Below are 19858 nucleotides of genomic sequence, written 5' to 3'. Positions count from 1 at the left end.
CTTCTAGTAGAAACATTGCCTGTCTTGCAATTTATCAAAATATCAGCAGAGAAAAGAGCATTAAAACAAGTCTCATTTTGGTTAAAATGGTTTCTGAAGACCTTTCACAGGGTGACTGCCGGGCCCCGGGATAGGGAATCTGCCGGGTAAATTGATAAAACTGAATTTGACCCGAGAATATGTCGTGAAAACCGTTGGTGACCCGGGAAAAATATTATTTCACATTTTTTCTGCCGGAACTGCAAATTTTTTTTCGAATGATGAAGTTCGAGCTTCCATTTTCGGTCGCACTGGGTTTTTTCGTACTCGATCCGATTGATATCATTCTGTATCGGCAATCTATGCCTTGTATTCATTCATTTTGTACTATTTAAAGTCAACAAATATGATATCGATATGGGAATCGAATGTTGTGTGGAAGATCGCACAACTCGCACGTACGATTGTCACCTCACTCGATCGTTGGCTCGACCCTAAAACAAAGAATTGAGGATGCCTTCGGTAGTATTAAAAGCCTCCAGTCATTCGAGCTGCCTGACACGCTTCCCATTGCTTTTCTCGTGTGATGAACCATGTGATCAGTATCTTGATCTAGTTGTTAAGAGAGGACCTTTCTTCTCACATGTGCATCGACCTGCATTTGTTTTTCCCAAGTCTAAGTCTAGAGATTCTACATTGCATTTATCTCATAACAAGGTAAGTGTACTACTACTACTATTGTTGGCACTGTTGTTACTTTGTTTTGGTTTAGTGTAACAGGGTCATGCCCCCTTTCTCTAGTGCTAGATTCAGGTCTAGATCTAGATCTATCGTTCCTATTCGAATTTGAAGTTAAATCTCCATCATCACCTCTATTGTCCAAGTCCATGCTTTCATCACTACTACACTGCTCTCAAAGTCATGATCAAGATCTCCTTCATAATCGGATAGGTCTTCAAGCACTTCTTGTGTGGTAAAGAGTTGAGACCTAGCCCTTTTTCCTGTCGAAGTGCTTGGCTCATTGGCTCAACAGCACGTCTCTTCATGGCGATAAAAATCCAAAATTTAGAAGACAAACAACACTGCAGTCCAACCTCATGGAGTCTACCATTTACAATGATCAATTCTCACACTAAATGCGGAGTTTAGAGCTGATTGGCTTGCTATTTTCAAATATGACGTGATTTTATGACGCGGCCTCTCAATTACCGGTCAAGCGGTAATCCGGCATAATTGATGTTTTGAGTATTCCCGACGGTCTGACAGGGTTAAAGCAAAGAGCTGTTATTGAGTTCCTTACTGCAGAGGGAGCTGCACCCATTGATATTGACAGGCGAATGAAGCTTGTCTAAAAGGAAGCATGTGTAGATATGTAATTTCTGTTCAAAGACGGGCAAAGGAGTTCGCTGAAACCAGTCCAGCAGAGACAGATTTGCATGACCAAGCTCGTTGTGGTCGTCCCAACTCTGCCAGTGATGTTCAACATCAGGAGAGAGTGGATGAGATCATCCAAGCAAACCGGAGGATAAAAGTGAGAGATGTCAGTGAAATTTTAGGGATTTCTGTAGGGAGTGCTCACTATATTATCCATGATGTGTTGGGTTACAGGACAATGTGTGCACGGTGGGTTCCCCACATGTTGTCACCCGAGCTGAAACTGAACCGAAGACAAGTTATTGATGAACTCCTGGCTCGTTATACTGATAAAGGTGAAGCTTTCTTACACCGTATAGTCACAGGAGATGAGACTTGGGTACACCATTATGACCCAGAGAACAAAAGACAATCGAAAGAATACAGGCCCACTGCTTCACCTAGCCCCAAGAAGTTCGAAGTTGTTTCATCTGCAAAGAAAGTGCTTATGACAGTGTTTTGGGACTGCGATGGTTTGATTCATATATGGAATTTTTGGATCAGGGTTCCACTATCAACTCTGAATAATATATTGAGACCCTGAGAAAACTTAGAGCACGGCTGTCATGAGTTCGGCCCGGAAAAAAAATGCAATTTTGCACCACGACAACGCCTGTCCACACACGAGTCAACAAACTCAAGAGCCACGAAAAGACTCAGATTTCAAGAGACCTTACCACACCCATCATACAGTCCTGACCTTGCTCCATCTGACTTTTATCTTTATCCTAAGTTGAAGGAGCACCTCAAAGGAAAACGTTATGCAAATGACGATGAAGTTCAAGAAGATGTGCGTCGCTGGTTCAGAGGAAAACCACATGAATTTTTCGCTGACGGCATGCAACAACTTATTCGACGTTGGCCGATCTGCATCGACAAAGAAGGCGAATATGTTGAAAAACAAAGGTACTGTCATGTAGCAGACATCCTAAGCTTTCATTTGGTGTATAACTTTCATCAGTAATAAAGAAACTATGAACTTGGAGGCAAAACTTTTTCAATGACCCTCGTAGTTTATGATTTCGGTCGGAGTGCTCAAGAATTTAATGGTTTGTTTCATACACCCTAGAAGTCAGGTGTTGTGGCTCGGAGAGTGGTTGAGGACTACATTCGAACAGTTGGTGGTGTGGAGAAGGTGACAATCGTAGCATTAAAAAAAAAGGTATAGTTACTTTCTTGCAAAGTGTGCAAAAAAATGCCCTTTATGAAAAATTAGCAATGTTAACTTAACCTTTAAGCTTTCATCTTTTGAGGTTGACAGTTTAACAGGTTTCTTGTAACACATTGTGCAGTACAAAATTAATCTCTATATATGGTAGTCATATTTTGCCCATGCATGACCAGGCTGTAGAGTCAATGAAACTTCTTTGATGAATGTCCTGGAATTTTAGAATCTAGAGATTTCCTTCAGTTTTTAAATTATTGTAGCCCTACTTCCTTGAAACAGTTTGTGGAGAGGTTCTTTCCAAAGTTTTAAATAAAAAGTATAAATCCTACTTTTCTGGAAATAACTTTTTTCTTGTTTCAGTCAGTACTCTAGCATTGAAGTTGTGATCAGGTCAATATTTTGTTTCTTTTTATTTTCCTAAATCTCTACATTAGGCAGAAAGAGGAGGAGAAGAGAAGACTGGATGTGGAAGGAAGGAAGAGAAAGAGGGATGAGGCTGATATGTCAGTGGTAAATCTGAAGAAGAAGGCCAAAAGTCTGAAGGAAACAAGAGATAACCTAGAGAAAGCAGTGGAAGACAAGGAAGACAGAGCTGCCCGTACAGACAACCTGAACTTGTTCCTACGAAAGTCATGGACTCCATAGGAGAATAAAAGGGTTGGAGCAGCAACTTGAAGAAGTAGAGGAGAGACTCAGGGACAAAGAGGCTCAAGCCTCCTGTTTCTGAGATAAAGCTAACCTTGTACATAGTGCATATATTGGTCAATAAGGAAGGTAAATAGCTTTTGTACTTTTTTGCCCCCCTGCTTTCCTGTTCATCATCACAACCAGCACCACCGATCTTCACAACTCAAACTGACATTTTCCAAACGTCCACATTAATAAAAATGTTAGTACCCAGACAGACGACTGACATTTAGTAGTAAAGGTGTAACATTCCTGCACTTTGTGCCAAACTTTGACTGGCTTTACTGTAGGACAAACAAATCTTCACGTAGCGTCTTCCACTGGTGCTGACATTGGCCCGGAGACTTCTGCTCAGCTCACAGCACTGGGATTGAGAGCCTTCATCTCTGACGACAGAACTTGAGTGACCTTCATGCACCGCTTGGCGTCAGACGTCTCCATCTTGCTGAGGGCAAGCTCTGCTGCCTCTCTGACAGTAGAGATGGGATCATTGCGCCTGGGAATCAGTATTGTCATTAGTAGATGTACTTTTTGTTGCAGTGTGAATTTCTTTCACATTCCAATGAATTACTTGTATTAAGTTGAATACAGTGAGGCCCTTATCTCTCTCCGCTCATGTTTGTTTGTTTAAGTAAGTGATTTACGGTTCTCGCAAAACAATGAAGTCATTTAAATGCCGAAGATTAGAAACCTCACAAGAGAGTAACAAACAGAAGAAAAGAAGGAGGAGAGGTAAGGATAATAGATACATCTTTGATAGGAAAGAAGGAGCAGACCACACCTGAGCACCAGCCAACCACCCAAACTCTCATTCTAACAGACAAGGAAAAATCATACACCATCATTATCATAAGAAAAACCACTACTCCCCAGATTTTTACTCAATCTGTGCAACAAGTTCAACTACTCATTTTTTCTCGTCACGGCGACGATATGTGTCACAACGCGGTGGAATCAGGCTCTCATTTTTTGGGCATGTTGAGTTATTGGTATCATCTGAAAGCTGATTTATTTGGCTTGCTTCCAATAAAGTTTCAGAGGTGAAATTAGCGAGAAAATGGCCACTACAGTTTGGTAACTTTAACAGCTAAAAAGTACTTGAAAACTGAAAAATGACATATTTTGCGACTTTAAATAATGTTTTTAGGGAAATGGAAATGTGTTTTTTTATGGACATTAAAAAGGCTGAGCCAAAAAATAAAAAAATTCTATAAATGTCCAAACTTGCGGAAAAATGCCTGTTTCTCCGATTTTGTTATTCTAACGGGCGCCTGATTTCACCACGATGCCTCACATGTGTGCTATTTAGTTCACTCAAAAGTTCACCGTCTAATTAGTAGTCACTGTCAACATTAAAATTTTTGGTTCATTCTAAAAGTTCTGTGAAAACAAACAGCCACTACAGAGGGTGTCGCATTCAACGAGGTCACATTCAACCAGAAGTCGGCTCCAACGAGGCAATCCTTAATCCCAATTTTTTCCTCTACATCTCTTTGTAAACGTACGTCAGCTCCATCGAGGTTGCAAACAGACCGAAGTCACTTTCAACGAGGTCGCAATAACCAAATAAAAGCAATAACGGGCCCAAAAGCGAAGAATTTTTCTTCTTCCTCTCCACTCACGCGGAGCACAAGGCCCATCCTCGATTCCTAACACATTGTATTGCCAGATCTAGTGTGCCTCGAAATATAGGCCCCAAAGCCAAGAGAATGGGCGAGGGTTAGCCTATGGTAGAGATGGGAGGGGGTGGTGGGAACACGATGCAGGCTGTGTGAAACTGGACGAACTCTGGATGGAAGGTCTAGATCGAGACCTTCATTAAAAAATTTTTTTTTTCTTTTCTTCCCCTGATCAGAAAATCCAAGTTCCCGGCTTTATTTCATGTAGATCTGGGCCTAGATCTGAGAGGGTACGTTTTCACACGAAAAGTGTTCCAGAAAAAGAATAATTAAAAATGCAGAAATGACGGTCAGAACACAGCTCAATCACGCGCACACTGCTGTTGTTTGAGATTTTCATCATTGGGGGAACAACTTTTAATTACTGGTATTGGTATATTGTGTAATAATTTCTTGTCTCCTTTCTTTTCTTTAGCTTTAATCACACTCAACGAAAGGTCGGATTCAACGAGGACAACAAGCCGGTCCCGGCAACCTCGCTGAATGTGACACCCACTGTATTTGATATGTCATCCTTAACAGATTGTGAAGTGAGTTCTAAAAACTTGAACTGGCATACGAAGGGAGAGGTGGGAGAGGGAGGGGCTGGGGGGAGGGGGGGGGGATCAAAGAGAGAAAGGAGATGGGAGAGAGAATGCAAGAGACAACCAGACAGGCAGGCAGACAGACAGGCAGAAAGACAGACAGACAGCTAGAGAGACGGAGATTGCGAGAAATTTACTTAACACATTACACCCTAACTCGCCCGGGAACGCCCGGGAATTCCCTTACGCGCTCCACCCTGACTCGCCTGGAACCGCCCGCGCCGACCCAGCGTCTTTAGAAACGAAAGTCTCGCCTTGACGAGACTCTGGGACCGGGATTTTGATTTGCATAGTATAGCAAAAAGTTTCTTCTTTCGTTCGATACTGAAACGAAATTTTTCGGGCTAGTAGTTTTAGTATTAGAGCTGATCGAAGTGCGATCGCGTTACCGACACTTCGAAAGTGTCTCGACTTATTGAAAAGCGACACGATTGAGTTCGAAAACGGAAATAACGATGGATTTGAGCAAAAACGAGCATGTGACAAATCAGATGGCTCAGATTTTGATGAAAATGTTGTAGGAAGAGTTTGTGGCGATTCCGATTGATCAGACGGAGAAAATCTAGAATTTAGATCTAGGGCCCGACCGCGAGGCTGAGAGTGAGAGTGACTGGTCGGACACCCCGATTTAAATAAAGTTTGAAAAAAAAACATTTCCAACAGTTTGCGCATGCATAAAGTTATATTTTTCTGAAACTACATTCAGTTTTCTTTTTAACTTTTATTTTTTCAGGATTTTTGGAATTTGTTTAGTATTTTTAAAATGTGTTTTTTAAAGCCTAGTATTCACGGGAGGTGGGTTCCTTCCCCTTGCTTAGGATCTAACAATGGACTTCCCATCCAGGCCCTTAGGGTGTAATGTGTTAAACACTAAACTGTACTGACCAGCGGTCCACAATGTAGGGTACGGCTTTGGTGGATCGAAGGAAGCCCAGACTCAAGCATGCACTTTCCCGAACAAGCCGATCCTCATCTTCCATCAGGCCAAGTAACTTGTCCACTGTTGACGGCCGCTGCTTGCCTGAGATATATATAAACACAAAAATCAACTTGTAAATTTACCGGAACAAATTTACCACATCCCACACACACACATACACAAACTGGCTTATTGAACTGTGAAACTCATGCTACAAGGTTTAAATAGTTTTCAAAGCTATTGTTATTTTTCATCATTGGCAGAAAGTGGCATTGTGGTGAAATCAGGCGCTCGTCAAAATAGTAAAATCGAAGAAATCAACATTTTCCCAATAGAGAAGTCAGCAAACTTTGGCGACCATTTTCTCTATACTTTCTGAAACCAGGGGTCCCCCACGTCCCTCAATCAGAAATATCTCAACTTCTATTCAAGATAGATGAGTATTTTTTTTAAAAACCCAAAATCAAGGCAAATTAACAGGTTTTAATATAACACCGATAACTATATTTGCCCAAAAATTGACAAGCACCTGATTTCACCGCTTCGCATCACAAAGTGGTAGATCGACATAACAGATAAACTGGCGGGTAAAAACTCACATGCCATGCATACATAATCGGCATTACCAGGCATTGCGGTGAGTGCCACACATAATGGCCAACGACCTAAAATATTGAAGGAAAAAAAAAGCAACCCAACACATACACCCACTCAACTCACCTGCATGGGCTAAGGCAATAGCTGCCACGGCCCGAATGTTGGGGTCATCGTCCTTGAGCATGTCCGACAAACCAGAGACGATGGCCGGGAAGGAGTACTGACCTGAAATAATAGAGAACAAATTCCTGCTTTGACTCTACACAACATCCAAGTTTTACATCACTTAAAAATTAAACATTAAAGCCCATCCAACATTTTTTTGCATGCATATTCTTTAAAAATGATCTTCATTATTATTATTATTTCTATAATAATAATATATAACATTTATACAGTGCATTTCCAAAAAAAGTAGCTCAATGCGCTTTACATTGGAATACATTGAAATTATTACTATTGTTATTATTATTATTATCATCACCATTGTTGTTATGAATGTTTTTCACTGGTGTTCTTCAGAGTAAGAGAGGAAAGTCGCTGTAACGACAGTGAACAAAATATTTTCCCACTCTTGCCCCCCACCTCTCCCTCTCTTACCTAAGCTTTGTATGGTGGGAATTCTCAAGCTACTGTCCATACTGATGACTTCACGCAGGGACATGTAGGCCAGCACATACTGCTGCAGGCGATTGAAGAAGGAGTGCGGCTCAAATTCCAGGCAGAAATGATCGTAAACACTGCGTCGCACACGCTTGCTCAGTTCAAATATGTCCTTATACATGAGGTTGACAAAGAACTTTGTGCGCTCCTCGGGGTATTCAGAAAACTCTTCTTTAATTTTACCCCCGTAGTCCTGTAGGAAGCGGTCTCGGAAATCTGTCCAAGAAACCTAAAAAGACAAAAGAAAAAAAAAATTGTTTTACAAGTATCAGTAAGGTTTTACGGCGCTCGCAACTGCATAAGATCATATGAGCGCCAAGGGGTGAATGTCAACAGAGATGTCCAAACGCGGAATCAAGCTTACTCTGCTCACCTCTCTTGCCTCAACAGCACAAAGTCTGCTACGACTATCAAGGCACCCCGGAAATAGCAGTTCACAAGAGAGTGACAAACATACAAAAGAAGTAGAGGAAAAATGACGATAGTAAGGATGAGGAAAGAAAAAGCAGCAGTTCCCCCAATGGTGTTCCGGTACAGTATTAGCATGACATTGATAAATCAGCCCATTTACAATTCTACTGTGCATAAGAACATGTTAATATCCCCCCCTTTGAGAATGTCCTAAAGACACTTCAATCAATGGTACTGCCCTGGGGGATGGGGGGGTGAAGGTGGGGCAAACAAAAAATACACAAATACATTATCATCCAACTAGCTGTAAAGACTCTCGGCCTCGAAAAAAGGAATACTAGAACTCACATTAAGAAAATACACAAAACTACTGATTTTTGTTTTGTTTTAGTAAAAAAGAGCATAGCAACACAAAAATTACTTTGGTGATGGGATAAGCAAGACAGACAGACAGACAGACATAAAAACAAACAGCAACATAACTGGGATAGTAAAGATGTAAGACATAGCGGCAGTAACTTCCCTAAAGAGCAAAACTTATTACAACTCGACTGAATGATAGTAGACACTTTGTTTGCATACAGAGAAGCACACTGATACAGCAACACATAGACATTATGAATAGAAAGGAAAATAACTTGGCAAATTATTGTTGTGAATTTTTACAAAGAGCAGCACTAGTATTTCAGTTGCTATGTGAAAGACAAGTTTATTTTTGTATGAGATGCAACCTTATATTTCCAATCACTCAGGAACGAGGGCCAAAGAGGAGCATTCTCATAATTTTATATACATATTACCACTGAATGTTGAAAATATGATTTTGAGAGGTTTTTTTTTTACATTGCATTGGCTTCCTGTTGAGAAAAGAACTGTGTACAAGTTGGCCACCATATGTCACAAATGCTTGAAGGATAATGCGCCATCATATTTATCAAATCTGTTGAGAAAGTTTCCAACTCACAGTTCAGTTTAAGGTCATAAGCAGACCAAACAAATCTCTTTTACCATCTATTAAACTTAAAACAATGGGTGAAAGGGCTTTTGAATATCAAGGCACCAAGATCTGGAATGCTTTGCCAAGTATTTTAAGAGAGATCAAATCCTTTGATTCATTCTTTGAAGTCATTTCTGTTTAGAAATTAAGAGGATGAATATTTGGAGTGATTTTCTTTAGGTCAGAACACAACCTTTTATGTTACTGTTGTACATTGTATTGTATTGTAAAGCGCACAGAGCCTGTGTACTTTAATCAGGGTTGAGCACTATATAAATGTCTTTTATTATAATTATTATTAAGGTGTTGCAAAATTATGTGACTGGCAGTGGATTCATAAAAAGTTTTCTTTACCACAACCTTTCAACACTGACCTCAGTCTCTCCCTTAAAGTGTCGGTCCCAAAAGTGCGTGTCCCCACTGATAGTGGACAGGTCCACCCCTGGGATGACCCCATCAAAGCCTGAGCCGTCACCACCCAGCTCCAAGCCGTGAGAGAAGGCGACTGTCACGCCGTGAGTGCTGAAAAATCCAGCGTTCTGCAGATGTTCATCTTCCCCACGTTCGGATGTCATGTTCTCGAGATCCCTCCTCATACACTTGATGATCGCGTCCGTTTTCTCCTCAAACTCATCCATGCTGAACACAAAGCACCAGTTGATTTTGGCCAACATCAGTTTCCTATCACAGACAATGGACAGAGAGGAGAACTAAGACTAGGTCTGGTAAGTCTTGTTTCAAGTTCCCCTGCCAGATTTATGGGGCTGCTGACAGAAAGGGTTCCAGTATACAATGTTACTAACATTATGTACAAAAGGATAGCTCATTTGCCTACAAAAATCTAGCATCTCTCACTTTCCAGGATATAACATGTTGATGTCAAATGTACTTAATAATCATCGCAGGCCAGGATTTTTTTCTGTTTTTAAGAAGGATTTTGGTTCTTACTTTCCCCCGGCACTCAGCTCTAGTAAGACTGCTCTTCATAGATTTTCATTTGCCAAGGTATCTTTTAACTTTTTCAGAATGAGCATCACTTCTCCCATTATCTTAACCTTAACCCTTTGAACCCTAAATCTTGAAATTTCTCAAATCTCTATCCCTGGACATTTTTCGCAAATTTCATCAAAGTTCACAGTGTTTTGGGGCACATACACAAAAAGACTGAGGGTAAGATCAAGGAGAAACAAACACATCTGTTCACTCCCTTGTTTATCTTATTCCAAGGTGGAAATATTGAAAGACGACAAACAAGAAATAAAGAGAGTACTATTGACGGACTACACAACTCAGGGTAGTCCGTGCCCCGGTGAACTGGCCTTACAGTGAGCAGCAAAATATTGCCCAGGCCGGTTTACCGGCCTAATATGTTCGAAGGGTTAAGCATAAAGACAGAGCACTCTATATTCCACCCACACCCAGAGATCAGGTGCGGCAGTTATCATGCAGTCAATGTACAACTTAACTCAACTCATGGGTAATACTCTTCACATCATTTTTGGAACTAGTTCTATGGGTGGTTGGAGGGTGCCACTGGCAGGACCTACTTCTCTTCTTTCCCTCTGTTGTTTCTGTCTGTCTGTCTTACTTTTTCTCATAAACGACTGACCATTGACTGTGTTGAGGTGCTCCTCTTTACTCAAATTCAAGAATTAGTACTCACGCTCCTCCGCTGAGCTTGGGAGAAAGGAAACGGAAGCGAATCCGAGAGAGCGGGTAGATGGCCGAGTTAGAGATGTAGGCCAGAGACAGCTGCTCCTGGATGTGTTTGTCCACGGCGGACTCCTCCGTCATCACTGGCAGGTAGATCTGGGGGCACGGAGACACATCCAAAGTTAGAAATAAGATAAGATAAGAGATAAGATAGTACAGTCAAACCTGTGTAAGACGGTCACCCATTGTCAAGGAGAAAAGTGGCCGTATAAGACAGGTGGCTGTCTTAGGCAGGACTGATCAAGATAAAGAAAACAAACCATTCCCATCTGAGGCCCCTATCGAAAGTAGCCCCATTATGTTGTCTTTGTTGGTGTTGTTGTTGTTAGTTTGTATTTCGTTTGTAATTTTTATTTTGTCGCAGATTTTGCACAAGGGTGACAATAAAACGAAATGTATCAGACAAGGAAGACCGAGTGCCATGTTAAAACAAAAACATGGGTCGCCACCACTCGGAGAACGAGCGACGCTTCTGTAACAAGTCCATGTTGACGTTCTTTGTTACTTTGTTACAGACTGGGTAAACAGTGACCACTCATCTCACGATTTGTGTATGAGTTCTGGGCGGGGCTTATGGGTTATGAGGGATCACACGCTAACCTCACCAGCAGCTGACAATTGGTAGCTATTGGTCAACAGTGGGAGGGGCCTACGCAACATGATCGGTTGGAGGGACTGCCTAACAACAACCACAGGTGATTGAATTATGACAGCTCGCCCACAACGCCAGGGGCCAATGCACAATTTATGACAAAACGTAATGGAGTCACTAAGGTGACCGTCTTAGACAGGTATTATTGCTTAGTATGATAGGGGTTGTGTGTTAAATTATGGTGGCCGCGGCCCCGTTGGACAGGTGCCCGTTTTACACAGTTAAATTATATAGAAAAAACGCAAGGGGGGAAATGGAAAGTGGCCGTTTGTACAGGCGGCCGTCTTATAGAGGTGGCCGTCTTATAGAGGTGGCCGTCAGGGCAGGTTCGACTGTACTTTATTGTCCCAGAGGGAAATTTTCTTGGCTGTACAGGACTGCAAAAACACATGCAGGTATACATAAACAATTTTAATTTTAATATATTATTCTCATTAAAATTAAATGTGAAAAGAAAAGTAAAGCTGAGCCCTGTCGCCACCGAGCAGCGCCGGAAATAACCGGCACTCAAATAGGAGGAAAAACAAAAAATGAAATAAAGATTGTATGATTGTGTGAGATTGCAGAATATTAATACAATAGGCGGATCACTCTCCTTTTCATTTAATCCTATGTCCTGTCACTAGCAAGTAGATCAAGGGACACGGACACACATTCCAAGTTTGAATAGGAAGAATGACAAAAAAATGAAACAAAGATTGTGTGAGATTGTAGAATATTAATATATTTCGTGGATCACTCTCCTTTTCATTCAACCCTATGTCCCAATCATGGGGCATAGATCATTTCAATTGGGGCACGAGTAACAGAAAGATTTGTGTTCCGAATCTACCTGTTGGGGTCAAACTAGGTTGAATGGAATACAGCTTCCAAACAAAGTGACAGTGATGCTTGACAAAGTTAGGTCAACAAATATCCATTATATAAGTATTGTGAAGTCTATGACACATGCCAAAAGAAATCTACTTTGACTTCAAAAGGCCAGAAGAAGCAAGAAAAAGCTGACACTGTCCAGAAATTAAAAATGATGTTTTAATAATTTTTTACGGCACTTGCAACACAATAAGGTCATATTAGTGCCGAAGATTAGGGGCATTACAAGGGAATAACAAACACAAAATAGAAGGAGGGGAGATAAGGACGATAGATGTTTGATAGGAAAGAAGGAGCAAACCACACCAAAGCACCCGCCAACCATCCGCTTAAAATTGAGCTCGCATTAATCTAAACATGAACATATCCACAATGACCAGCCATTGTCAAGGAGAACAGTAATCATCTTATTATTGAAACAAATGGTTATCTTAGACAGGTGGTCTTATTGAGAAGGCCAGATGAAAATGAAGAAGAAAAAAAATTCCTTCTGAGATCCTAATCAAAGGTGTTGCAGGTTTATGACTTCCGCAAAGTCCATTAAAATGTTTTGGGGTTGTTTTTTTATTCATTTGGAGGAAGGCTTGAAAGTGAGCTTTGTGGTGGGAGGTGGGGGAGAGATTGATGTTTTTATAGGTTCTTTTGTCATTCACAATGTTCGGGGCCCCTATCGACAAGAGATTGGAGCGATTATCTTGAACCAGGTTTTGGAAATGGGTTTATAAAATATAGCTGTCGCTTTGAATTATGGTCGTCTTGGAGAATGTCATCCAATAGAAAAAAAGTGTGTGCCTAAAGAAAGGTACAAAAAGTCACTACAGACAATTTTGAGCTACAAGCTGATAATGACCAAAAAAAATCACCTTTTTGACGAAAATGAGTTTCCACAAAAAATGATAGTTCCACCATTTTTTAGCAATGTGTTAAAAAAGTTTTCACTGATTTGACTTCTAAATATTTTATTTTGAATTATTTTGAGGGTAGGGGATTTTTTTAAAAAGATAATGAAAACTGTTTTCAAAAGGTGTTAAAAATCTATTCTTGAAGCATGTTTTCTCTTACCCGCTATGTTTTACCATTGAATTCTAATCATGACAGTGATGTCAACTGAAAGCCAAAGTGGAAATGAATTTCCATGATGAATAAATACTTTAGAAACAATTGAAAGATCAATTTTTTTCAAATTTGTATGTGCTCTAAACTTAAAAGCTAATTTTCTCAAAATTACACCTTTATACCCTACCTCGCAAAATGTGCAATATATCAAAAACTACTCAAGATATCTCAAAAATTCAAAAACCTCTGTGTTCAGCATTGAATGTCCTATTAGGTACAACCCTTAACCCAAAATGGTTAAAGTCTGACTTTTGGTACCCTTCTTTAGGTGCACACACAAATGCTAGGGGGGAAACTGGGAAGGGGCATTCTGATCAGGTGGTCATCTTGGACAAGTGGTTGCTAGTGCAGGTTTCACTCTATTCATTTTCGTTTGGTTTTAGTAAGAGTTTTCACGGCACTTGCAACACAAAAGTTATAAGAGCTAAAGATAAGAGGTGTTACTAGAGAGTAAATTACAAGACAAGGAGGAGAGATAGGGATGATAAATGCTTCATAAGAATAATAAAGAAGAAGCAAATCACACCACAGCATCCATCAACCAGTGACTGCATTTCTTTATTAGCTCAAAAAAAAGAATTGGGTGTCCTCAATGACCATTAGTATTATGACTTACTGTCCTCACCAACACTGAACAGCCACTGTTTATTTAGAAGCCTTTCAAGAATTTAACAAATGAGCAATTTACATTATGCATCATTGAATTAGCAAAACCACCATGAATTTACCATTGTACATGTATGTGAGCGCGTGACAGAGATGGGAAAACCAACGTAAACTTCTTATCTTGTAGTCCACAGATACTGCCAAAGTTCACTTCAGTCTGTTCCCACAGAAGAGTTCACTTACATACCCAAGAAAACAAAATAAAAGCCAAAGACAATAGAACCAGAATGTACTGACCTTGCATCCCAAAATAGCATCGCTGGTCTGGGTCGCATCTCCATCTGGGTTAGTGTACCATACACTCATGCTCGAGGATCTCAACTTTTCTACAAGTAAAATCAGAAAGTATTTCAGTAGGGATGACAACCTAGTGTTTTACGGCACTTGCAACACAATAAGGGCAAATAAGCGTAGAAGATTAGAGGTGTTACAAGAGAGTAACAAACATTAAAAAGAAGGAGGGTAGATAAAGATGATAGATGTTTGATTGGAAAGAAGAAGCAAACCACACTAGAGCACCCGCCAACCAACCACATCATCATCATCAAGATTCACAACAATTGTTAGAGCTTGAATCAAGAAAGCAAATGGAACACCAAGATAGTGAGAAAATATTGCAAGGATCAAACCAAACTACCATAACTTGTTGCTAAAAACGTGATACACACTGTAATTTTTATAAACATTTGTAGAAGCTCTTTGTCCCAATTTTAACCCTATTGGTACGTCGTGTTTTACTATCATATCCATATATGATGTGGGGAACTCTGTGCCACCACTTTCCAAAGAGGAATTTACTCGTTAATCCGATCCGTACGCTTTGCATAGCAGTCTGTCAAAACGATTTTTTGAGAAATACTGAAATTTTCAAAGAGATCTTTGTACTAAAAGTATTCTAAAATGTGAAGAATACAAAATGACCCTAGGGCGTACAGTGTTAACATGTATAACATCAGTAAAAAGTGCACAAAAAGTTACGGAAAAATCCCATCCAACTTCACATTCCATTGAGACTACATATAAAATATTTTGTTTATGAAGAAAAAGAAAGAAATTACAAGAGCCATTCCCTTCAACCACTCATTTCACTGGCCTAAACAGGACATATTGTATGGTCGCTTTTAAGGACAAGCGGGCTAACCCAGATTTCTGGTGATTCCAGAAATCTTGACCTACATCAAAAGTGGGCATTGCCCTACCTATAGGAGAAGTTTGGTTTCAATGGTGTGTATATTTGTTTGGTTATAGAGAAAATTCTCCTTGTCTTTTAACTCGCTAAAGACTGAGGTCTCGCGAGGCGCACAACCACTGAAGACTGAGGTTTTTAGGGGTATTTTAAAAAATCATAAGTTAACTCAGAATTGTTCAGTTGCTCTGACCTTTTTAAAGAAGTCTCTTTGTTCTTTCAAATAAAACAAATTTGAATGCTGTATTATTTATACTTAAAAAAAAAAAAAATTTGTGAAAAGCACATGAATTTTGGTTTTTTCAAGAATTTTTTAGCGTTTTACCCTTCCCTTTACTCACACCAGACCTACTTACACTAAGTTATACCTTTTCTAACAGAAAAATCACTGTCAGGCCTTTTGCGCCTCTCAGCCACAAATTCTGGATCATTAGGATCGCTGAGTTTACTTTCTGAAGAACTACACTCATCGATAACATAAAAAATGTTGCTAGTTTTGCTGGGTACATGTACTCTCGAAGTCTGCATGGGGGCAGCCATTTTCCCTAGAACTGAAGTTTGTAAGTTATCTGAGTGACATCCCCTAAAAGTTTGTACTAAAAAAGTTCTACCCCTACTTCCACCAAACTTCGCACGAAACGGAAAAAAATGGACGCACTGGCACTGACGATGATTCCCGTGGCGCTCTCGAGATTACGAAAAATGCGAACAAATTATAAAGCTGGTCCCATGGGGGTCACTGGATCCGGCCTCAGAGGGTAATTGGCCAGTCCCGAGAATGTCTCGGGATACGGCGTCAGTGAGTTTTAAAAAAATGAACAAGGGGCAAAAATTTTACCTTCGATTTTCTGAAAACAACATTTTTCGGGATAGCCCCCTTGTGCTTAAAAGTAAATAAAAGCGACCATATTTGTGTAGGCAGAGCTCCTCTCACCTGCAAGTTTTTGTACAAATTCCAGATCACTGACATTGTATCCAATGACAATGTCGAATCTCGTGGTATTAGCCATGTCGATTTCCTCTTGGAGCTGCACTCACTTAAGACCTCCAAACTTTAAAAATCTTACATTTATGATTGGACTTCAAGAAAAAAAAAAACCACTTGTCAGCTAGGCGCTTCTATCCACCGGCACCTCAACCGCAACCCTTATTCTCAGTGCACGATGAGACGCAAATCCTCTTTCTCCTCGATGTCCAGAGTCTGAGAGCGACGTAGAGTTTTGTTCCCACTGGGGACGGGGGAGGAAGGCCGCTCGCCCTCACAAGATACCACAGGCTCACTGGACACGATCTGCTGCTGTGAAATATACGCTGATGTGCTCCGTGTCAAAGTTTGCTTGTGCAACGACACGCTGGGTGTGTGGGGACGAGGAGCTACGGGTGTCTGCCTACGGGAGCTTCCTACATCGGTGTCTTCATAGTCCAGTATACTTGTGGCTTCGATAACTATAACGAAATTGAAACAAAGGGAAAACCATGAGCTGCATGTCAAATACTACATATAGCGAGAAAAATAAAAGAGCTATGACAAAATACATTTCAACAAGAACAATTTCCTTTTCAACTATACCAACTTGTTACAAGTGTATGTACTAGACGCTTTCTTTACAGTTCATTAGAATACTTCCTTACATTTTTACTAATTGATGTTAGTTGCTGAAGGAATCATAGCATTTTTAGTAAAGGATCGCATCAGACAATGTCACAGCTACTCAGGGCGTAACCACAGAACTCTTCTTCAATGGGTACATCACATCCTAAGGATAATACTTCGTCCGTCAATTTATGACGATGACCAATGCATCTATACAGAGAGAATATTTCTCAAAGCGAAACGGAAGAAAAGAGGATTAAGATGATTTGATGCGTCTGCTATGGCAAATTAAGACAAATTTTTGTAAAGAAGAGTTTGGCAATATTCAAAAGTTCCATTTTCACTTGTGGATGTGCGTAACTTGCAGGCTCCTCTCTTGGTTTCAGCATTTCTAATTCGTGAAGCCTCATGATGATACAATTTGCTGTCCTCTGTGATTGCTGCTCTCAGTCTGGGTCTGTCAGTAGCTTGACTCTCAGAAGCCAAGGGAGTAAAGGTAAAGACCTGTTGGCCCTGACAGGGAGGGTCAAAACCCTCCTTTTAAAATTTCTAATGATCTAAATTGTGGCTCAGAAACCTACAAAGAAAACATGTCATAATAGTGAATATCGCTAGCAATATAAAATTTTAAATTCTGGACTCAAAGTCTGTGCATAGCCATTCCTGTTATATGTCAGCGTCATTAAGCATTTTTGTGACTTTCACACAAACTAACTTCCCAACTGACATGGACAGCACTGTCAGAAATTACTGCTATTCACGCTACAACTAGTTATAAGCCTTATCATGATATCAGATGAAAATGCAAGCGGCCCTATTTCAGTTTCACAACAAACTTCGCGGTAACTTCAAACTTCCAAGTACACTGAGGGATACAAGATTCATGCCAACTAGAGCGCACTTTTATTTTACTTTTAAGTCATGATTTATTTGTGCATGAAACACAGCCTTAAGCACATACACACTTGTCGACGCAAAAAGCTTACTATACAAAATACATTGCTGAGCAGAGGACTCAAACTCAAACTACCCAGGGGGCTGCTGGAGGTACGACTGGGTGAGCCTAGACTGCACCATGTATTCTAAATTCTAAAAAGTAAAAGTTTCAATTTTTTTCAAAAGTCTCAATCTTTATCAATAGCAGTTTGGAACATGATCAGTCCTTCAGAACATAGGCTTCTCTTACCAACTCTTAGCAACCAGAGATTTGCCAGCCCTTTGTATAATATCTCAGCCATATTTGGCTTGAGTGTCAGCCACACTAAAACTAAAACTTAGGGGTTTCAAGTAGGGGCCGCAAAATATCGTCCTTAGGCCTCATTTTGCCTGTTAGTCGCGAGTTTGAGACCCCAGTATTAGTGCAATAAGGAGTGAAAAGACAGCCGCTGTCATATATATACACCTGCATTCAAACCATATATGCCAGTGAAGGTGGCAGAAATATCACTGACCCTGGCTCAACTCAATAAACAACTAACAACAACAAAAAATGACACTCAAAACATGACTAAGATCCATTGATGGAACAAAAGATGCGGAGATCGGAAAGGACAAAAACATGTTGTAAAGCACGTCTCGGTTGACACAAAAATTCAGACAAAAAACGCATGCCAAGGCTGCATTCATGAAAACAAAAATGGTTAACATCATGTTTACAAACATTTCACGCACAAGAGCAAACAGCATTGAAAGAGTAATGGGGGAAGAGGGCAAGCTAGAAATCACATCAAGATCAGGGAAATGGTCCACAGATGTGAAGAGAACAAAAACAATTAACAATGGAAAAAGTAATATCGGTAACTCTAAGAAGGCAGGATGAAGTGGCAGTGGAAATGAGCAACGGTACAGAGTACAACTGAAGGGGATAGAAACTTAATTGAGGACACAAAATGAGCACAGACAGAGTGCTTTATAAAATACTGTGTTGACTTACATGCAAAATGCACAAAACAATTATTTATTCAACATGCCAACTGAAAAAACACTGGCCTCCTTAAAATGGGACATTGGTATGTCTTTTTCCTTAGATTTCTTTGTATTAAAAGCTGTGAAAATTAAAATCCAGAGAAGGAAAAATTGGGTGTTCTTTTCCTGAAATCATGGACATCTAAATATATTCTTCAGATGTAGTCTGGTGGTGCCAATCTTTACGTCATTTTCATTTTTAAAAATTAAAAAAGAAAACATACAATCTTTAGACATCAAAATTAAAACAAAGGTAGCATTCAGTATTCCTAAGAACATGACAGAGCTGGATTTTCCTGATTTTTAACATAAGGTCAAGAATTTATAAAATTGTAGCCTTAGATCGCTGTGTATCATGAAATACTCCAGAATTGACCAATTGGTGGTTTGCTATTCCACTTTTTAAAACTGTGAGTGTTCTCTGTTCAGTAAAGGTTCAAAGTTGCACAAATAGAAGCAGACAGGAATTTCCTAAAAAGTTGTCCTGAGGCTGCAGTGGCTGAGTGGTTGCTGAGCTGAGGCTCATGACACTACTGTCAAGCGTGTGTGGGAGACATGGTGTACCGTTAGGTGAGTGGTCACTGGATGGTGTCCTCCAGCAAGAGTTGATAACTCTAGCCCCCTCCCCCCCAAAAAAAACCCAACAACCAAGGTGCTGCACAGTGTGGACCAGCAATGGTACGACAGTGGTCTACGTTTGTGATTTAATTGTATGTTATTCTCATGCGTTTATGTATCAATTTATTGTGTACTACACTATTGTCAAACATGTTTCCCAAGGGAAGCTATTATTACTTATTTTCTTTCTTGTTTTGGTAAGTGTTTTACAGCGTTCGCAACTGCATAAGGTCATATTTTTATTTCTATCTAGAAGTTCCAAAGATCATATATATAGTGACTGCAAGACTGTTGCCAATTAGTCATGCTGATCAAAGTAAAACTAGATTGTCTAAACACCATCTAGGTTGTCAAGCTTAAGGCACGCGGGGTAGCTAA

General features: G+C 40.2%; 1 protein-coding gene across 2 annotated transcripts in view; it reads right to left on the bottom strand.

The window, feature by feature from the left end:
- Positions 1 to 246: 246 nt before the first annotated feature.
- The window catches only part of LOC101857264, a 32012-nt gene continuing 12400 nt past the window's right edge, over positions 247 to 19858 (bottom strand). For both annotated transcript variants that reach the window (XM_013085393.2, XM_005103391.3), the window contains 8 exons: positions 16238 to 16749; positions 14355 to 14443; positions 10761 to 10906; positions 9472 to 9778; positions 7627 to 7918; positions 7150 to 7251; positions 6396 to 6531; positions 247 to 3743 (listed from right to left, as the gene is read on the bottom strand). In XM_013085393.2, coding sequence (XP_012940847.1) covers positions 3599 to 3743; positions 6396 to 6531; positions 7150 to 7251; positions 7627 to 7918; positions 9472 to 9778; positions 10761 to 10906; positions 14355 to 14443; positions 16238 to 16313 — 1293 coding nt within the window. In that variant the 5' untranslated portion in view covers positions 16314 to 16749 and the 3' untranslated portion in view covers positions 247 to 3598. The remainder of the gene's footprint in view (positions 3744 to 6395; positions 6532 to 7149; positions 7252 to 7626; positions 7919 to 9471; positions 9779 to 10760; positions 10907 to 14354; positions 14444 to 16237; positions 16750 to 19858) is intronic.

The sequence above is a fragment of the Aplysia californica genome, unplaced genomic scaffold (assembly GCF_000002075.1).
Source record: "Aplysia californica isolate F4 #8 unplaced genomic scaffold, AplCal3.0 scaffold00370, whole genome shotgun sequence".
In the NCBI taxonomy this organism is placed as follows: Eukaryota; Metazoa; Mollusca; class Gastropoda; order Aplysiida; family Aplysiidae; genus Aplysia; species Aplysia californica.
Note: the sequence above shows the minus strand (reverse complement) of the source record. Positions and strands in the feature narration are given on the sequence as shown.